Consider the following 18,343-nt stretch of genomic DNA (forward strand, 5'->3'; position numbering starts at 1 on the left):
AGGTTGGTTAACCTTGGGATTGTGACTTCAATTCATTTTTATTTCTCAGTGGAATTGTACCCACTTTCACTCTGTAAACTACAAACTTCACTTCTAAACTTAATCCTTATATCTTTCTTACCCTCACTGCCCTCCCTGCTCCCAACCCCCAGTACAGACTAGCATATTGAGCTCCTTACTGGGCATGTCCCTGGTGTCCCAGGAATATAATCTCAACTTTTCCAAAATTGAGATGTGTCCCCTCTCTTCCAATCTGCTCTTCTTTTTGTATGTCCTCATTTGGTGAAGGGCACCACCACCCCATCAGAGCTGAAGCAGAAAGAAAGGAATCATTCTTAACTACAATGTTTTTCTCATCCTATGAATGAGAAAATTCTGCGGGTTTTTATCCTCGTTTGACTAGCTCTCTCTCTTCATCACCACTGCTGGTTTCTTAGATCCTTGTCTTTGACCCAGCAGTCAATCTCTATGCTTAGTCTTATTTAAAATTGAGATATAATTGACATATAACATTATGTTAGTTTCAATGATTCAGTATTTATATATTTCAAGATGATCACAATAATTCTAATTAACATCCATCACCATATGGTTAAATTTTTATTTTCTTGTGATGAAACATTTTAAGATCTATTGTTTTGGCAACTCTCAATATACAGTAGGGATTTATTAAATGTAGTCGTCATGCTGTACTTTATATCCTCAGGACTTATTTTATAACTGAAAATAACCATGTTCACCCATTTTACTTCTATTTCCCCCATCACAACCACCAATCTATTCTTTGTATTTATGAAGTTTTTTTTTGTTTTTAGATTCTACATATGAGATCAGACAGTATTCATTTGTCTTTGTCACTTAATCTTAGCACAAAGCTATCAAAATCCACCCATGTTGTTGCAAATCAGAGGATTTCCTTTTTTATGGCTAAATAATATTCCATCATATGCACCAAATTTTCTTTATTCACCATTCATTAATGAAGACTTGGGTTATTTCCATGTCTTAGTTATTGTAAATAATGCTGTAGTGACTTGGGGTGCAGAATATATTTTTGAGATAGTGTTTTCATTTCCTTATGATACATTTCCAGAAGTGGGATTGATGGGTCATATACGTAGGTAGTTATATTTTTAATTTTTTGAGGAACCTCCACACTGTCTCCACAGTGGCTGCACCAATTACATTTCCATCTCCACACCCTTGATGCTTATAATTTCTGGTCTTTTCCATAACAGTCATTCTAACAGTTGTGAGGTGATATTTTCTTGTGGTTTGATTTGCTTTTTTCATGAAATTAAAGAAATAACCTTGGCTTTTCTTTAAGTTTTATAATGCTTCTAGAGGCCCTGTGCATGAAATTTGTTCATGGGGAGGGGGATGTGGGGGGAGTCCCCCAGCCTGGCCTGTGCACTCTCACAATGTGGAAGCCCTGCAATCAATTGCCCCAAAGAGTTAGGCCGTGCCCACCCATCTAGGCCTCCTTGATGGATTGCCCCAAAGAGGTAGGCTGGAGCCAGGGGTCCCACCTCCACACTTCACGAAGCTGCAAACCCCAGGCCTCGCTGCATGGAGCTGCGGGACCTCCAGTCCTCACTGTGCGAAGCCGCAGGCCCATCTCCGTGCCTCGCACCCAAAATCAACCCTCACCCACCTACTTGCGCATGAAGCCCTGCCCACCTTTGCATGCCCGCTGTGCACACAGCCTCCTGGTGATTGGTAGTTGCAATGTGAGGGCATCATGGCGTGACGGCGTGATGACTACATAGGCTTTTATTAATAGGATGAGGAACTAGAGGTTATTTTTTATAGTTTTAATATAGATATTTTCTACAATAGTACAGTTAATTTGCAAAGAAAATTCAAAAAAAAATGAGAGGCAACATTAGTAATGTGAGGGCAATTAATGTAACCTTGTTGATTAATATGTGGTGGGGTGTTGATTATAACAAGATAGATTTAAAATTCAATAACTTCCTGATAAATTCACTGGTTTTCACAGGACAACCTTTTGCTTAGGTCTCTGAGAAGCACTCAGGTCATTACAGAGTGGTGCCTGGAATACAGTGACAACAGCAGCACAAATGCTACTTCTTAGGGAACTAATTAAAAGCAGATAGTCTGCTAATTTTTAATACATATGCTGACTTAGTAGATGAACAACTCTTCTTGCATTTATTTTTATTATATTTTATTCTGCCCTTATAGATATGTGATTTCTTCCTTTAGAAATCATACATAAAACCTAAATTTGCATAACCTGGGAAACTGGTCATTGACTCAAGAACATGAAGAGCTGCATTCTCACGCAACCAGTGTGGCTCAATGGTTGATCATGGACACCTTGCACCAAGAGATGCACATGTCTGGGTTGTAGGATCCATCCCCAGTAGGGGGTGTGCAGGAAGCAGTTGATCAATTCTCATCCATGTTTCTATCTCTCTCTCCCTCTCCCTTACTCTTTCTCTAAAAATCAATAAGAAAATATTAAAATAGTTTTAAAAACGAGCTGCATTCTCTTTGCCACTTCAGCCACTGGCAAATACATTTTCTGATATGGTTATGCTAATCAGCACATCTAATTGCAGAAATATACAGTTACTGATGAAAAGATGCATCATCTGAATTCTTCCTGGAATACTTTTCTCCTTTGTCCAAAGAAGTTACTTTTCTTCTGACTTTATGGGAGTGAATTACAAACAATAGGATCCCTGCTTTCTTTTGATAGGAACTGTTGGACCTTCAACACGCCTACGGTAGACTCAGCTGCCAACATCAGGCGAAAACAGCAGAGCTGACTCTCGCCAACCACCGAGCTGATCAGAGTGCAGCTGAGGTAAAGAAACTGCGATTTGGAGTGGAAGAACTAAAACTGAGACTCAACCAAAAAGAAGATAAGGTACCTTCTATATCAACATACACTAGATAGCAGCAAAGTAGCTCTTCATAGTACATAGAAAGCATTTCCTCCTCTACTAACAGAGGGCTTTAATTGGGATAAAGTTTTTTACATTTTAAACACCAAAATAAATTTTAAAATATAACTGCAAGGAAAAATATTATCTAGCTCATCTTTGTGTTGCTAAAAGTGTATTTTTATGCATGCACTAGAGCTTTTCTCAAAGGTTTATAAATAGCCCAAGTAAAAGCAGTGAGTCACTGTGGTAGGAATTGTTCAAGTTTACTGTGCACACACCAAAAAGTTGGCAAACTGGGAGCATCAAACCCAAAATAGGGATGTATTATTATCAAGCTGTTGATAGAGCCTGGAACAGGGTCTATTTGTTCTTCAAGGATTGGTTACAGTGTGGGAATTTTCAGTGGTTACCTCCTATTGACCTTGGGAAAGAGTTCAAGTTCTGCCTAGGATTTCCAGAGGTATAAGCAAGAAATGACCAAGGTTAAGTTGGTTTAGGAAAAAAAAAAAAAAGCTAAATTACACTGTGTCTGTATGACTGCACTGGTTCCGTCTGCTCAGGGAACCAAAATGGTTGATCTTCAATTGGTTTTGATTTCAACAATTCAAATATGCTCCAGCATGGGTGCATGTGCACGTGTGTGTGTGTGTGTGTGTGTGTGTGTGTGTTTGTGTGTGTGTGTGTGTGTGTGTATGTTTATATATGGGCACAATATCCCTGAGGCTTGGTGTTTTAAGTTTTTTCAGTCTATATTTTAGAGAAATGTTATAGTTGTAATGATTATATGTTATGTCACATATTAGGCTATATATTCTCTCCAGTGCTCTCTGGTGTTTAAAAGAATGAAGCCATCTTGTATTGTATAAGGTCAACTCATTAATGGTTTATGGATTTAAGAGGCCTCAGTGTGATGTCCTTAAAGCACACCTGTGACAGATAGGGGATTTCAGTTGCAATTACAAACAGCAAAGAAATATTTGTTTTGAACAAAACACAGTCCCATCTGTCAGTGTGATTGTGAGACCGTCACCATGTGGCAGCAGTTACTTCAGGTGGTGTTCTTGTCCCTGCACCTGCTCCTGAGGCGAAACAAACAAAGCCATTAGTTCCCTGGTTAGAAAGACTATTTCAAGACAATGCCAAACAGTTGGAACTTTAAAAAATTAAACTGAATTATTATTCCAAGGAGTAATTAAATAACATAACACATTCTACATTTGGAGGGTTAATTTTCAGCCAAAAGTATGCCAATCAAGCAAACTACATTTTCTTCCCTAATAACATTATATGAAAGCAGAATGATTTACCCAGCGAGGTTCCTACATTGTTCCTTGCTCTTCCTGGCCCCTACTTTTGGGTGGGCATTTGATCCTTACTGTGGTTCTTTTTATGAAGATGTATATGTTAAATTATATGCATGTACACTGGGTGGGACTGCAGACCAGTAAGTCAGAATAGGAAGACTGTAGGAAGGCTCAAGAGAATGGTTCTAGGTTTTTATGTTGTCATGGCTATTTATTCCTGTGAATGGTTTTAATATGCAAGTATTTGTTGGACATGGTGATAACTAATTCTCTGTGTTTGCCAATACAGTCTTTAAAAATTGCTTGGGACTGAGCCATTGGCAAGGAAATAATAAAATTCTGTGGGGTTGAAGGGCTAATGAAGCATTAGTTCCCAAAGAGTTGAGTCAGCAGTCGAATCATGTAATTTAAAAAAATAGCTGTGGTATCTGTCTTGTTTTCCCAGCACCATTTATTGAAGAGACTGTCTTTACCCTGTTGTATATTCTTGCTTCCTTTGTCATAGATTAATTGACCATATAGGTGTGGGTTTATTTTGGGGCTTTCTATTCTGTTTCATTGATCTATATGTCTGTTTTTATACCAGTGCCATTATGTTTGGATTACTATAGCCTCGTGATATAGCTTGATATCAGGTAGTGTGATATCTCCATCTTTGTTCTTCTCTTTCAAGATTTCTGTGGCTACTTGGGTCTTTCATGCTTCCATATAAGCTTTGGGATTATTTTTTCTAGTTCTGTAAAAAATTCTATTCTAATTCTGATCATAGGTGTGTTTATTGCAATTTTCCTTGCCTTGTTTCACTATAGTATATTAGGAATGTATGGGGGAAAGAGTGCACTACTTGTCTTTTGAGTATATAGATTTCTGGAGCAAGAAAATACATTTTGAGATCTGATGTAGATATTATCATTAGATCTTTGACTTTGAGACCAATGCTGAGATTGGAAGATTGCTTGGGTAGTCTTTCTTGTGGAAAGGGTAAAAATTGTTTAATAGGTAGGGAGGAAATCAAATAGTTTGTGACTAAGAGCATATGCTACATTATATTGAGGGAGTGTGAATGTGTGTGTTTTGATATTTGCAGCCATTTCTTTTTTTTCTTTTTTTTAAAATTTATTGATTTTACACAGAGAGGAATTGAGAGGGACAGAGAGTTAGAAATGTCAATGAGAGAGAAACATCGACCAGTGCCTCTTGCACACCCCCCACTGGGGATGTGCCCGCACTAAGGTACATGCCCTTAACCGGAATCGAACCCGGGACCCTTCAGTCTGCAGGCCGACGCTCTATCCACTGAGCCAAACTGGTCCCAGCAGATATTTGCAGCCATTTCTGTGGGAAGAATGTAGACCCAAAGTTGAACAGTGGGCATGGTCCTCTGATTTGACAAATGAAATTTGTGCTGCTATCTAGTACAATCTTTTAGGACCATAATTCCATATGGATAAGTATTTAGATAAATGCCTAGAAGTAGATGTGTAGAAATACATATTCAACATACAAAATATTTCATTGTTCTTTATGTTCAATCAGTTGATCACCAGAAAGAACTGACCCAAAGCACTCTTAACTGGTATGGGTTTTGTAATCTGGGTTATTTTTTTGTAGTTGTCAGATCTCTAATTTTCCTCTGATAAAGGTCATCACTATTTTAGGTGGCTGGGAATGAAATCTCCCCCTACCCCTCCTCCCAATGTATTTTATTGATTTTAGAGAGAGAGAAAGGAAGAGGGAGAGAAACATCCATCGTTGGTCTCCAGCATGCCCCCTACTGGGGATCAAGCCCCCATGCAATCTAGGCATGTGCCCTGACCAGGAATTCAGAGACCTCTTTGGTTCCTGGGTTGATGGCTCAACCACTGAGAATCCTGCCCGGGCAGAATGACATATTCTTCATGGAAATAAGATTTTGCATTAGGTAGCAGTCAGTATTTTCCCAATTTGACTTATCGTTGAGAAGCCAGGAAAACTCTGCTGAGCCTTTTAATTTCATACTAGCAAATTCTTAACATTTAAATTAGTTAAAATTAATGTTTAATTACAACTTGAAAATACAAAAATTTCTAACTCCTCTAGTTAACAGATTTTAAATAAATGGAAAGGAGATATTATTCCTCTACTGCAGAAAGAATAGATATTTGGGGCCATAAGAGAAAACCTAGGGTCTTGATTTAAAAAGCAAATTAAAAAAAAATTCTCGTTTAAATGACTTGTTTTTCTTTAAGCAATTGGTTTTTAAAAATTTTATTTTTAAAAATTTAATTTGATATATATTTGTTAGAAGCTAAACATTCTTTTGTCATCATTTCTTTGAAGTCTTTCTGGGATTGTATATTACATCATATAATGGCAAAATTAAATTGGAACTTAATTACCATAATGCAGGAGCTATTACATACATATCCACATTAAAATACCAAAACAACTGACTACTTCAATAAATATGGTGGACAAAACAGTCTAATAAATGATATAATAATGCAATTATGTACCAGTAGAGCATAAATAAAGTGCCAGTAGCATTTGTGAATTTTTCCAACCCTCTTCCCACTTTATTCATTCATATGCATTTAAGGCATGTTTGTTTGCTTTCGTTTATTCACTTATGTAATAGTTCTTTATCAGGAGGCTACATGTACTAGAACTTGTGCAGTGTTAGTGAAAAAAATCTCTAGGACTATTTACAGTTAGTCTGCAATGAACTGGACAACAACATTCCAAGCAGGGATCTTGGAAGCATATATTACTAGTATGTAGCCATCTGAATGACATGCCTTATGCTCTACTAATTGAATGATGTGCTTCCCATTTAAATGTAACTTATATGCAAGGAGGTATGGGTCAGATATGTGAGGACATTTTTGCACTGTTTCTAGAAACTTCCAGTCAAAGTAAACTAATAATATTAGGAGCTCATCCAGCATGGAATATGTTCTATTGGGAAAACATTCTTTAAATCAGCCGTTCTCAACTCTGAAGGACCCAGAGAAGTAGTCTGGAGGCCTGTGAGATCTAAATTACTTTCATAATAACGTAAAGATTTTTGGGGGCCATTTTCATTGCATTGACTTTGTATTAATATGCAAAATAAAAGGCAGATGAAACATTCAGTTGGTTCCAGTAACTCAGACGGTAGGGCTCAGTTATGTTCAAAGAAGGGTGTGAAGACAGTGTTAAATTTTGGAATCTGAATCTTGCTCTACTGAAACAATGCTCACTACCTTCTACTGAAACAATGCTCACTACCTTCTCATCATTTTTTACACATGCAGAGCGAGAATTAGATTTCTGTTTTAAGGAATGTGCTTTAAATATTGGTTATCTGTCTTTATGCCATCAGCAGTAATGAGTCTCCTTTGACCTTTGTAATATCATGAATACTATGACTGGAAGTGCTGTGTTGGCATTAAATTAAACAAAGTGTGCCAGCATTTGTCTACTTACTCTCTAGAGGGAGAGATGTTTTATTTATATTTCAGTACTGCATAAATCTTGTAAATCATGACTATGTTTCCATTTATAATTCCTGTTAAAGTAGCTTAACGTGATAATAGGGAGAGCCCTAACTTGATTATAAAGTTATTTTTTTTAACTAGGAAAATAAAATAAAATTTAAATATTTTCACTATATTTTAAACACTTGTCTAATATACCAGTTAACCCCTTTTTTTCTCATAGTAAGCAATTCAGCTACTGCTGCACATGTTGGTCATTTGTGATAACAATAATCAAAATTATTGAGAGGAAATGAAAGTTTCTTGGTGGAGAGAGATCTGGAAACATATGGCTAATTGGACCAGCTCTGAAATAACTACAAATATTACAGTAGACAGTGCAGGAAGTTTGGAACTCAGAAGCTTAAATATAATTCAACAAATAATGAAGGACCTATTTTTAGAAACATTGTACTTTCAGAATTCTTTCTCTTTCTATGAATCTTCCATAATAATGTGGCCAAAAACCATCTATAGGTTATGCAGGCAAAAGTCTATACACTAATCAGCATGTATCTCTTCTTTAAATGGAAGAGTATATATTTTATTACAAGGTTTTATATTTGAAACCTCTTCATTAAAAGTTGTATTTAGTTTATTTTGTCTTATATTCTATCTCAGGAAAGAAACCCATAGAAATGCTTTTAGGTGACTATGAAACAAAAATCTTTTTTATTTTATTTTATTATTTTTATTTTTATATTTTATTGATATTTTACAGAGAGGAGGAAGGGAGAGAGAGAGCTAGAAATGTCAATGAGAGAGAAACATCAACCAGCTGCCTCTTGCACACCCCCTACCGGGGATGTGCCCGCAACCAATGTACATGCCCTTGACCAGAATCGAACCTGGGACCCTTCAGTCCGCAGACTGACGCTCCACCACTGAGCCAAACCGGTTTCGGCGAACCAAAAATCTTTATTCAGGAAAGAGAAGGTACCAGATAAGTAATGTCCCTGCATATGTTTTGTCTCTAGGGAAATTGAAACCCAGATACATATTTGTATTGTAGAGCAAAACATTTCTTCTCTATATATTATGTTGTTCCTCTTATTGTCCTTTCAGAGGTTCTCTTCTAAACTAAAAAAATAAAAAGAATATCCTATATAATAAAGGCTAATGTGCAAATAGACCCAACAGCGGAAAAACCGAACAGGCGGTTGCTATGATGTGCGCAGAACATGGCGGGTGTTGGCCAGAATAGGAAGGAGAAGCAAGTGATCTGCTTGCCAGACCAAGGTGGGGCACTGGTCGCTCTCATCAGGTCAAATGTCTGGTGGTTACTAAAAATTCTTTGCTCCCACATGCCACGGTTCCAGTGCTCTGAGCTGTCAGCGGTTGCAAGCAGTGGCTGCCAGCCCTGATCTCCCCTGAAGGCTTCTCCACCTCCCCTTGCTCCTGAGGTGCAATTGGGGCAGCAGTTGCTGCTAGCACCCACTGATGGCACCAGCCCTGCTTGCACCCACTGCTGGCACCAGACCCAATCATTCTGCGTTGTCAGTGGATGCGAACAGTGGCATCAAGAGTGGGGCTGCCGGCAGATAAGGTGCTGGGGGGCCGTGGCAGGAGGGCCCAGGCGAGGGTTCATGCTGTTTCAAATGGTAAAAGTTCCTTCCTTTTTATAGCAGCATGGTATTCCATTGTGTAGATGTGCCAAAGTTTTTTAATCCATTCATTTGCTGATGGCCACTTAGGCTGACTCCAAATCTTAGCTATTGTAAATTGTGCTGCTGTGAGCATAGGGGTGCATATATCCTTTCTGATTGGTGTTTCTGGTTTCTTGGGATATATTCCTGGAAGTAGGATTATTGGGTCAAATGGATGTTCCATTTTTAGTTTTTTTTTGAGGAAATGTCATGCTGTTCTCCACAGTGGCCGCACCAGTCTGCATTCCCATCAGAAGTGCAGAAAGGTTCCTTTTTCTCTGCATCCTCGCCAATATATTCACTTGTTGATGATTGCCATTCTGACAGGTGTGAGATGGTGCCTCACAGTCATTTTGATTTGCATCTCTCCAGTGATTATTGACTTTGAGCATGTTTTCCTATGTCTGTTCGCCTTCCTTATGCCTTCTTTTGAAAAGTATCTATTTAGTTCATAGCCCATTTTTTTTTTATTGGATTGTTTGTCTTCCTTTTGTTAAGATGTATGAGTTCCCTGTAAATGTTGGAGATTAAACCCTATTGGAGTTATTGTTGGCAATTATGTTTTCCTATGCAGTGGGTTGTCTTGTTTTGTTGATAGTTTCTTTTGCTGTGCAGAAGCTTTTTATTTTGATGTAGTCCTATTTGTTTATTTTCTCTTTAGTTTCCATTGCCCTAGGAGCTGTGTTGGTGAACATATTTCTTTGGCATATATCTGAGATTTTGCTGCCTGGATTTCTCTAGTATTTTTATGGTTTCCAGTCTTACATTTAAGTTCTTTATCTATTTTGAGTTTATTTTTGTGTATGGTGTAAATTGGTGGTCTAGTTTCATTTTTTTTTTTTTTTTGCATGTGTCTGAACAAACTTCCCAGCACCATTTATTGAAGAGACTTTGACTCCATTGTTTGTTCTTGCCTCCTTTGTCAAATATTAATTGAGCATAGTGGTTTTGGCTGATTTCTGGGTTCTCTCTTCTATTCCATTGGTCTATGTCTGTTCTTGTGCCAGTACCAGGCAGTTTTGAGAACAGTGGCTTTGAATACAGCTTGATATCTGGCACTGAGATCCCTATTTTGTTCTTCTTTCTCAGGATTGCTGCAGTTATTCATTTTTTAAAAATCTGTTTTGTGTGTTTTTGTGTTTGTTTTCCAAATGAATTTTTGGAGAGTTTTTCTAGATCTGTGAAATATGCTATTGGTATTTTAATGGGGAGTGAATTGAATCTGTAGATTGCTTTGGGTAGTATGGACATTTTAATTATGTTGATTCTACCAATCCATGAACACGAACACAGTATGTTCTTCCATCTGTCTTCCTCTATTTTTTTTTCAATGTCCTGTAGTTTTCTGAGAAGAAGTCTTTTACCTCCTTAGTTAAGTTTATTCCTAGGTATCTTATTTTTTATGTGTGCAACGGTAAATGGAAATGTTTTTTTAATCTCTTTTTGTATGTTCACTATTGGTGTATAAAAATGCCACAAATTTCTTGTCATTAATTTTGTATCCTGCTACCTTGCCGAATTCATTTATTAAGTCTAATAATTTTTATGGAGTCTAGGGTTTTCTATGTACAGTAGCATGCCATCTGCGAATAATGACAATTTTGCTTCTTTTCCAGTTTGGATGCCTTTTATTTCTTTTATTTGATCATTTTGACTAGCACTTCTAGTACTATGTTGAATATAGGTGGGGAAAACAGGCGTCCCTGTCTTATTCCTGTTCTTAAGGGAAATGGTTTTAGTTTTTGCCCATTGAGTATGATGTTGGGTATAGGTTTGTCATATAAAATTTTATTATATTGAGGTATGATTCTTCTATTCCCACTTTACTGAGTATTTTTATCAGAAAAGGGTGTTGGGCTTTGTCAAATGCTTTTTCTCCATCGATTGATATGATTGTGTGATTTTTGTCTCTCAATTTGTTTATGTCATAATATTCAGTCTGTCTTTGAAAATGTCCTTTGTGCACTGGAGAAGAATGTATATTCTGTAGCATTGGGTTGAAATATTCTGATGTCAATTAAATTCATCTGATCTAGTGAGTAATTTAGGTTTTTTGTTTATTTGCTGATTTTTGTTCAGATGATTTATCCAGTGGTGTCAGTTGGGTATTAAAATCCCCTACTATGGCTGAAGCCGGTTTGGCTCAGTGGTAGAGCGTTGGTCTGCAGGCTGAAAGGTCCCAGGTTCGATTCCGGTCAAGGGCATGTACATTGGTTGCGGGCACATCCCTGGTAGGGGGTGTGCAAGAGGCAGCTGGTCGATGTTTCTCTCTCATTGACGTTTCTAGCTCTCTATCTCCCTTCCTCTCTGTAAAAAAAAATCAATAAAAATATATATTAAAGTCCCCTACTATGTCTGTATTGCTATCAGTTTCTCTCTTGATATCTTCCAGAAGTTGTTTTATATATTTGGGTGCCTCTGTATTGGGGGTATATATGTTTACCAGAGTTATAACTCTGTAATTTGTAATCAGAGTTATAACTCTAATTAATTTGCTACCCAGGTTCTTTTGGGGTTGGTGCTACTCGTGTGATATCTTAGGTCTTCTGGGCTTGGTAATATAGTGTAGCTCCCTACTTGAGCTTTTTGGGTTCTCTTGATGTAGGCCTGCGAGCTGGAAAGACACACATGCGGTGTCTAGAAATCAGCAGCTGTGGAGGTGGTGTCCCAATTTTTGCTGTCTTGCACCCTTGGTAGAAATCCCATGTGCCTAGCAGGGTTCACTGTGACACCCAGTGGGTGCCTGTGGATTGGGAGGCCTGCATGCTGGAAAAGCGTGCAACTGTAGTGTCCAGAGTTCTGCAACTGTGAGTGGAAAGATTGTTTTTGCTGCTGTGCCTGTGATTGGATGTGTGCATGAGCTCCCAGTGATGACTCATGGGGACACTTGCAGTGTGTATGCCAGTGTAGTGCACTGAAGCACTCTGAAGGTCCCTGGCACTGAAGCCATGCAATTGAGGTGTCTATGGGCAGGTATTCAGGAAGAGGAAATTCAAAATTTCTACTGTGGGACAGCGCGCCCTTTTCTGTACAAAATCACAGCCAGCAGGGGCTCACAGTGGCTCCTAAGAGTGACCTGTGGAGTGGTAGCCCTGGAGGCCTGCATGCTGGAAACATGGGTGCGACTGTGGTGTCTGGAGGTCTGCTGCTGGGGAGGGGGAAATTGCACTTACTGCTGCGGGAGTGATGCACCTTTTGAGGTGGATATCCCAGGGTCCATGGGTAGGACAGCAGGATTTTGGCTGGAGTGGCTGCCAAGTCAGGGGCTGTGTTCAAGGCCTGTCTGGCTGATGAATTCCCAGAAGAAGCCACTCTCCCTTCCAAGATGATGTGGGCTCCCGTGTCTGATTCCCACAATCTAGGGAGTGCCCGCAGAGGTGGTAGTCTCTCCCTGTCCCAGAGAACCTTGTCTGCCAGCCCCTGCTGCTCCTCCCCAATTTAACTGTCTCTCATTCACTCACACACCACACACATCCACACACTCTCCTTCCATCCCCTCACTCACATCCCTTCCCTCATTTCCATCCTACCAGCCACCATCTTTTCCCCCCTAATTGTCTTAATAATACCTTGAGCCTTAATTATACTCTAACAGAGTATTTACTCTTTTTTAAATATTCCATTTGTTCCTTTTTTGGATGTTTGTCATGTGGCTCTTAATGAAAATGCCATTTCTGCTTCCATGTTTTGTGGAAGCAGATTTCTGACTCACTAGATTGTCACCTCTGTAGATGGCCTAGGATGTGACAGGTCCTGTCTTGATAACTGTGCTAAATGGCTAGAATAAAGAGCATTGAGGAGTTTCCAAATCATGTTATCAGTTAAAACAGAGTAGTTTTGTACTTACTTTTCCTGTTTCTAATGCCTAAATTCATTTATGAGAATTTTATATTTTTAATCTATTTACATCTTTGGTTTTTCTATAATTTTTTTTTGTTAAAACAATGAGTAACTGGATTTTTATACCTGTATTAAACAATAGTTGGAGAATAAGCCTTGTGTTTCATGTCATGTGAGAATAGCTTGAAATTTAGGACACAAATGGCAATTTCATTTCTTTCATTGAGTTTCATGATGCTGGAATTCATTCCAATATCCAAAGGCAAGGAGGCACAGAGCCCAGTGCTCTCCCAAAGCTTCCTTCTGAAAGCAGACATCTGTTGTGTGTTAACTGAGCAAAATAAAATGGAGGAAGGATTGTTTGTTCCTGCATCTTTATTAGTTCTCCTGTTTCTCAGTGAAGAGACTGATCATCATATGATATATGTATTTCCCAAATACAAGTGTTGTCATAAAAATTAATATTATTTGACAGTGCTTTGTCTTCCTTTGATATTAGACAAGCTATTGTTATGCTCTGTGCAAATTTTTACTTTAGCATATCACTCAGGTCAATAAAATGAAGTCAGTTTTAACAAAGACTCACATCAAAACCCTTAGGAGACATTGGTTACAATTAAATATCCTTACCTTTTGGTCACACATCTTGATATAAAGAGTTGTTCTAATGTTGTCTTTACTTTGGGTAAAATTAACACCAATTAATTGTTCCTTATCAAGATGCCACACCATCAACAATTGTAATATAGTTGCCCCAAGTGATCCAATGGAACTTGTGTTCTCTCAGCTACAAATTTGCCACATGATATCATTGCTCTGATTCTGCAGTTGCTATGGTACCCTGAATAAATTCTCAATATTGGTCCCTCAAGGCACAAATTAAGTCTCCAGCATTCTGGGATGTCAAGTGCTTAACTTCCACTGGTCATGATGCTAACTTGACTTCTTGAAAAGAAAAGCAGCTCTTGATCTGGGATAAATTGTTGAATAGAATGCTTTTTATATAAATATCGATCATATAAGATTATCTAGGTTAATACAGTTTAAAGCAGTGCCAATACTTTTTAGATGTTTTAAGGCATCATTGTCCATTAACCCATCAAATTCTTAAAGAATATGTAAAAGTTTATTATATAGAGATAAAAGAATATGTAAAAGTTTATTATGGAGAGATAAAACATACTATATAAAGATAAAATAGTCTAGGTTCAAGTGGTGCAATTATTTAAGATAGCATTCTTAAGACCTTTGGAATCACTGGATATATTCACATTACTTAATTCTATAGTATCTACAAAATAATTCATTTTGATTTGGCTTAATAATATAAATATTATAGCAACTGAAATGTCTACCATACTTTATTTATTTGAATAGCTTTATTGAGATCTCATTCACATATCATAAATTTCACCCATTTAAAGTTTAAATTTAATTCTGTGGCTTTTAATAAAATCATAGAACTGTGCAATAATTACTAAAATCTAATTTTAAAACATTTTCATAATCCCCCAAAGAAATTACATACCTTTTAGAGTCCCGATACATGAAATTCATGCATGAGTAGGCCCTCACAGCCCCAGCTTTGTCCAGAAGGTCATCTGGACAGGCATTCTGCTGTCGATTTGAATATTATGCTTTTATCATTATAGATTTGCAGTCATGTCCCATTCTCTCTTTACCCTCAGCACTTAACAAGCACTAATCTACTTCCTGTTTCTATGGAGCTACTTATTTTGGACATTTCATAGAAATTGAATCATAGAATCTATGGTCTTTTGTAATGGCCTCTTTCACTTAGTATCAGGTTTAAGAGTAATCCACTATTGTAGCATGGATCAACATTTCATTCTTTTTAAGGTCAAATAACATACCATTAAATGGCTATAGCACATTTTTTTCTTCAGCTGGTTATATTTGGAGTATTTCATTTTGTGGCAAATACAAAAAAAATACTGATGAGCATTTATTTGTTAATTTTTTGTATAGATGTATTTAAGGACCACCAAACTATTTTTCTAAAGTGGCTGCAGCATTTTATAATCTCACAAGCAATGTCTGGAGGTTCTAGTTTCTCCACATTTTCACCAATACTTGTTAGAATCAATCATTTTTAATTATATCATCCTTATGGGGGTGAAGTGGTATCTCATTTTGGTTTTAACTTGAATTTCGCTAATGACTTAAGGTGTTGGTCTTGTTTTCATGTACTAATTGGCCATTTCTATACATTCTTGGCAGAAATATATATTCAGATCCTTTGCCTATTTTTAATTGAGGAATTTTTTGAGTTGTCCTTTGTATATTCTGCATAGAAATCCCTTTTCAGATACATGATTTGCAAATATTTTTCTCAATATGTAGATTGTCCTTTCAGCTTCTTAACAGTTGTATGTATTAGGAGCATAAAAAAATGACTTAGAGGAAGTCTAATTTGTTTATTTCTTCTGTTGCTTGAATATAAAAAAACATTGCTTAATTCAAAATTAGTAAGATTTACTCCTGCATTTTCCTCTAAGAGTTTTATAGTTTTAGTTCTTATGTTTAGATCGGCATTCCACTTCAATTATGGCTTGTGGCTATCTAGTTGCCCCACGATTATTTGTGAAAAACCGTTATCCTTTCTCCTTTGGAATATATTGGCATCCATGTCACAATCCAGTTGACCATAAATGTAATAGTTTCTTCTGGACTCAGGACACAATTTCATTCCATTGGCCTAAATATCTATTTTTCTGCCAGTAAAATATTGTCTTGATTACTGTTTTTAGTAAGCATTTGAATTAGAAAGTGTCAGTTCTCTAAATATATGTTTTATAATGTGTCCATACTTTATTATTATTATTTTTTAAAAAATATATTTTATTGATTTTTGTACAGAGAGGAAGGGAGAGGGATAGAGAGTTAGAAACATCAATGAGAGAGAGTCATCGATCAGCTGCCTCTTGCACACCCCTTACTGGGGATATGCCTGCAACCAAGGTACATGCCCTTGACCGGAATCAAACCCGGGGCCCTTCAGTCCCCAAGCCGACGCTCTATCCATTGAGCTAAACCCATCCCGGCAATTATTATTATTATTTTTTTGTTTGCAAGTTTGGCTCAGTAGATAGAGCATTGGCCTGTTGGCCAAAGGGTCAAGGACATGTACCTGGGTTGCAGGCTCCTCTTTGGCCCAGTTTGGTTGGTTGCCTCCTGCATGCACCCCAATGTGTTTCTCTCACATCAGTATTTTTCTCTGTCTCTCTCTCTCTCTAAAAATCAATGGAATAATGTCCTCAGATGATTAAAGAAAAATGTTGATCTCTACCACAGATTTACCAACATGTGTTTCCAAAGAGAAAACAACACTAATGCTATATCACAGACATTGGGAAAATTATTCTGGTTTTTGGTTACAAATATAACAATAAAATCTTTGGGGGAATTATTGCTTCAGATCATTGGGAATGAAATTTAGAGCAAACTGTCTCCAGGTTTCCAAAAATGGGAATTCTGAAATCTGAACCTGTATCATTCTTTATAGAATTATCCAATTAAACAATTACTTACAATCAAACATATCTTTTGCTATAAAGAATTTAATGTGCTGATTGAGTTATCAAAGTGAAATATACTCATTATTTCCATTAACCCTATATCTACAACAATTACTTTGCTAAGTTAGCTATTAGAAAAGTTAGCTTATAGAGTTCAAAGATCAATACATTATTTCAGTAATACATATATCCATTGCTAGCTTCTTTAAGATTTTTTAATTGTCCAGTAAAACTTACTTTAAATGTAAGTACTTGAGTTTTAGTGGTGGAGACACAGTGCAATATACAAATCTCATATCATAGAAATCTACATCTGAAACCTATATTATCTTATTAACCAATGTCACCCCAATACATTTAATAAAAAAAATATCTGTTAGAAATTTAGTAGCCAGTTTAACAAAAGCGTGCAAGTCAATGACATATGTATAAAAATGGCCAGCATGGACACTAAAAAAATAATTCTGGTAAATCGCAACTACAAGACTACAGAACATATATATTCTGTTAAGATCACATTTTATTTTTTACTACCTTTGTCATAATTACTTAGAGTCACTGAATTTAAATCATCCAACTATTTATATGTAACTAGTAAATAAGATAAATGAATAATTATTACATTGTGTTACATGATCCTATTATTTTTCAAACTATATACTTACCAAAATTTTCAAAAGACAACCACTTTCCATCACCAAGAATTTTTAGCAAAATGTTCCTGTTAACCTTACTGAATTTTTTTTCCCTAAGGAAAGAGTACATTTTGGTGTAATCTTTGATATAATTGTTTAGAATATTTCAGTTCCAATTATAAGTATCTGTCCAAAAGTTAGTCTTAATTATTTGAAGTTGGCCAGCTGTCATAGCCACTCATTTCTTTCAAAGGCTCTGTGTCACGTGAATCTGGTTGAGGGAATTTGTGAACAGGAAACGTACCTGAATTTGTGCCATCATTCCTCATTAGCTTAATCACATCCCAAGCTGGACAGATTAGAAAGACACCGAGTGTGGGTGCCCTGGAGCAGAATCAGAGCAGATCGGCCAGAAGGACTTGCCAGAACACCTGATGCTCAACATGTCACTTCAGTTTCTGGGACAGAAATCAGTCCTGTTCATCTGCTAATGGAAAGATATGTCAAAACTGATTATCAACGGTTTCCAGTTAGATTTTGATACAGATTTGTAATACAAATCATTTGGGATTTATGTGTTGCTATCTGCAATGTCTAACAGGCTTTTCTAGTCTTGTTTTCCTTATTTTCTATTTTTTTAAATGTTTATAATTTTAGAGAGAGGGAAATGGAGAGAGAGAAATACGTCAATTTGTTGTTCCACTTATTATGCATTCATTGATTGCTTCTTGTTTGTGCCCTGACGGGGAGTCAAACTTGCAACTTTGGGGTATCAGGGTGACACGCTAACCAACTGAGCTACTCAGCCAGGGCATTATTTTACTTATTGTTTCAATGATAGAAATTAATATTTTCTAGGAATTGCAGCTGCAGTTGTTTTAGCTGAAGTTATTGCCTCTATATCACCAAGGCTTACAACTATAGCTGGGACCTTGTTATATTGCCAGCTTGATAAGATTATAGA

At 37.0% G+C, this 18,343-nt stretch overlaps 1 protein-coding gene across 5 annotated transcripts in view; it reads left to right on the forward strand.

Annotated features, from left to right (window-relative positions):
• Positions 1 to 18,343, forward strand: part of CCDC102B (coiled-coil domain containing 102B) — a 134,105-nt gene that overhangs the window by 92,880 nt on the left and 22,882 nt on the right. For 3 of the 5 annotated variants that reach the window (XM_084888905.1, XM_084888907.1, XM_084888908.1), the window contains one exon: positions 2,729 to 2,899. In XM_084888905.1, the coding sequence (XP_084745031.1) occupies positions 2,729 to 2,899 (171 nt within the window). The remainder of the gene's footprint in view (positions 1 to 2,728; positions 2,900 to 18,343) is intronic. The other 2 variants (XM_084888906.1, XM_084888909.1) reach the window with 1 other exon arrangement.

Source organism: Pipistrellus hanaki (genome assembly GCF_964339955.1).
Source record: "Pipistrellus hanaki genome assembly, chromosome: 6".
NCBI lineage: Eukaryota > Metazoa > Chordata > Mammalia > Chiroptera > Vespertilionidae > Pipistrellus > Pipistrellus hanaki.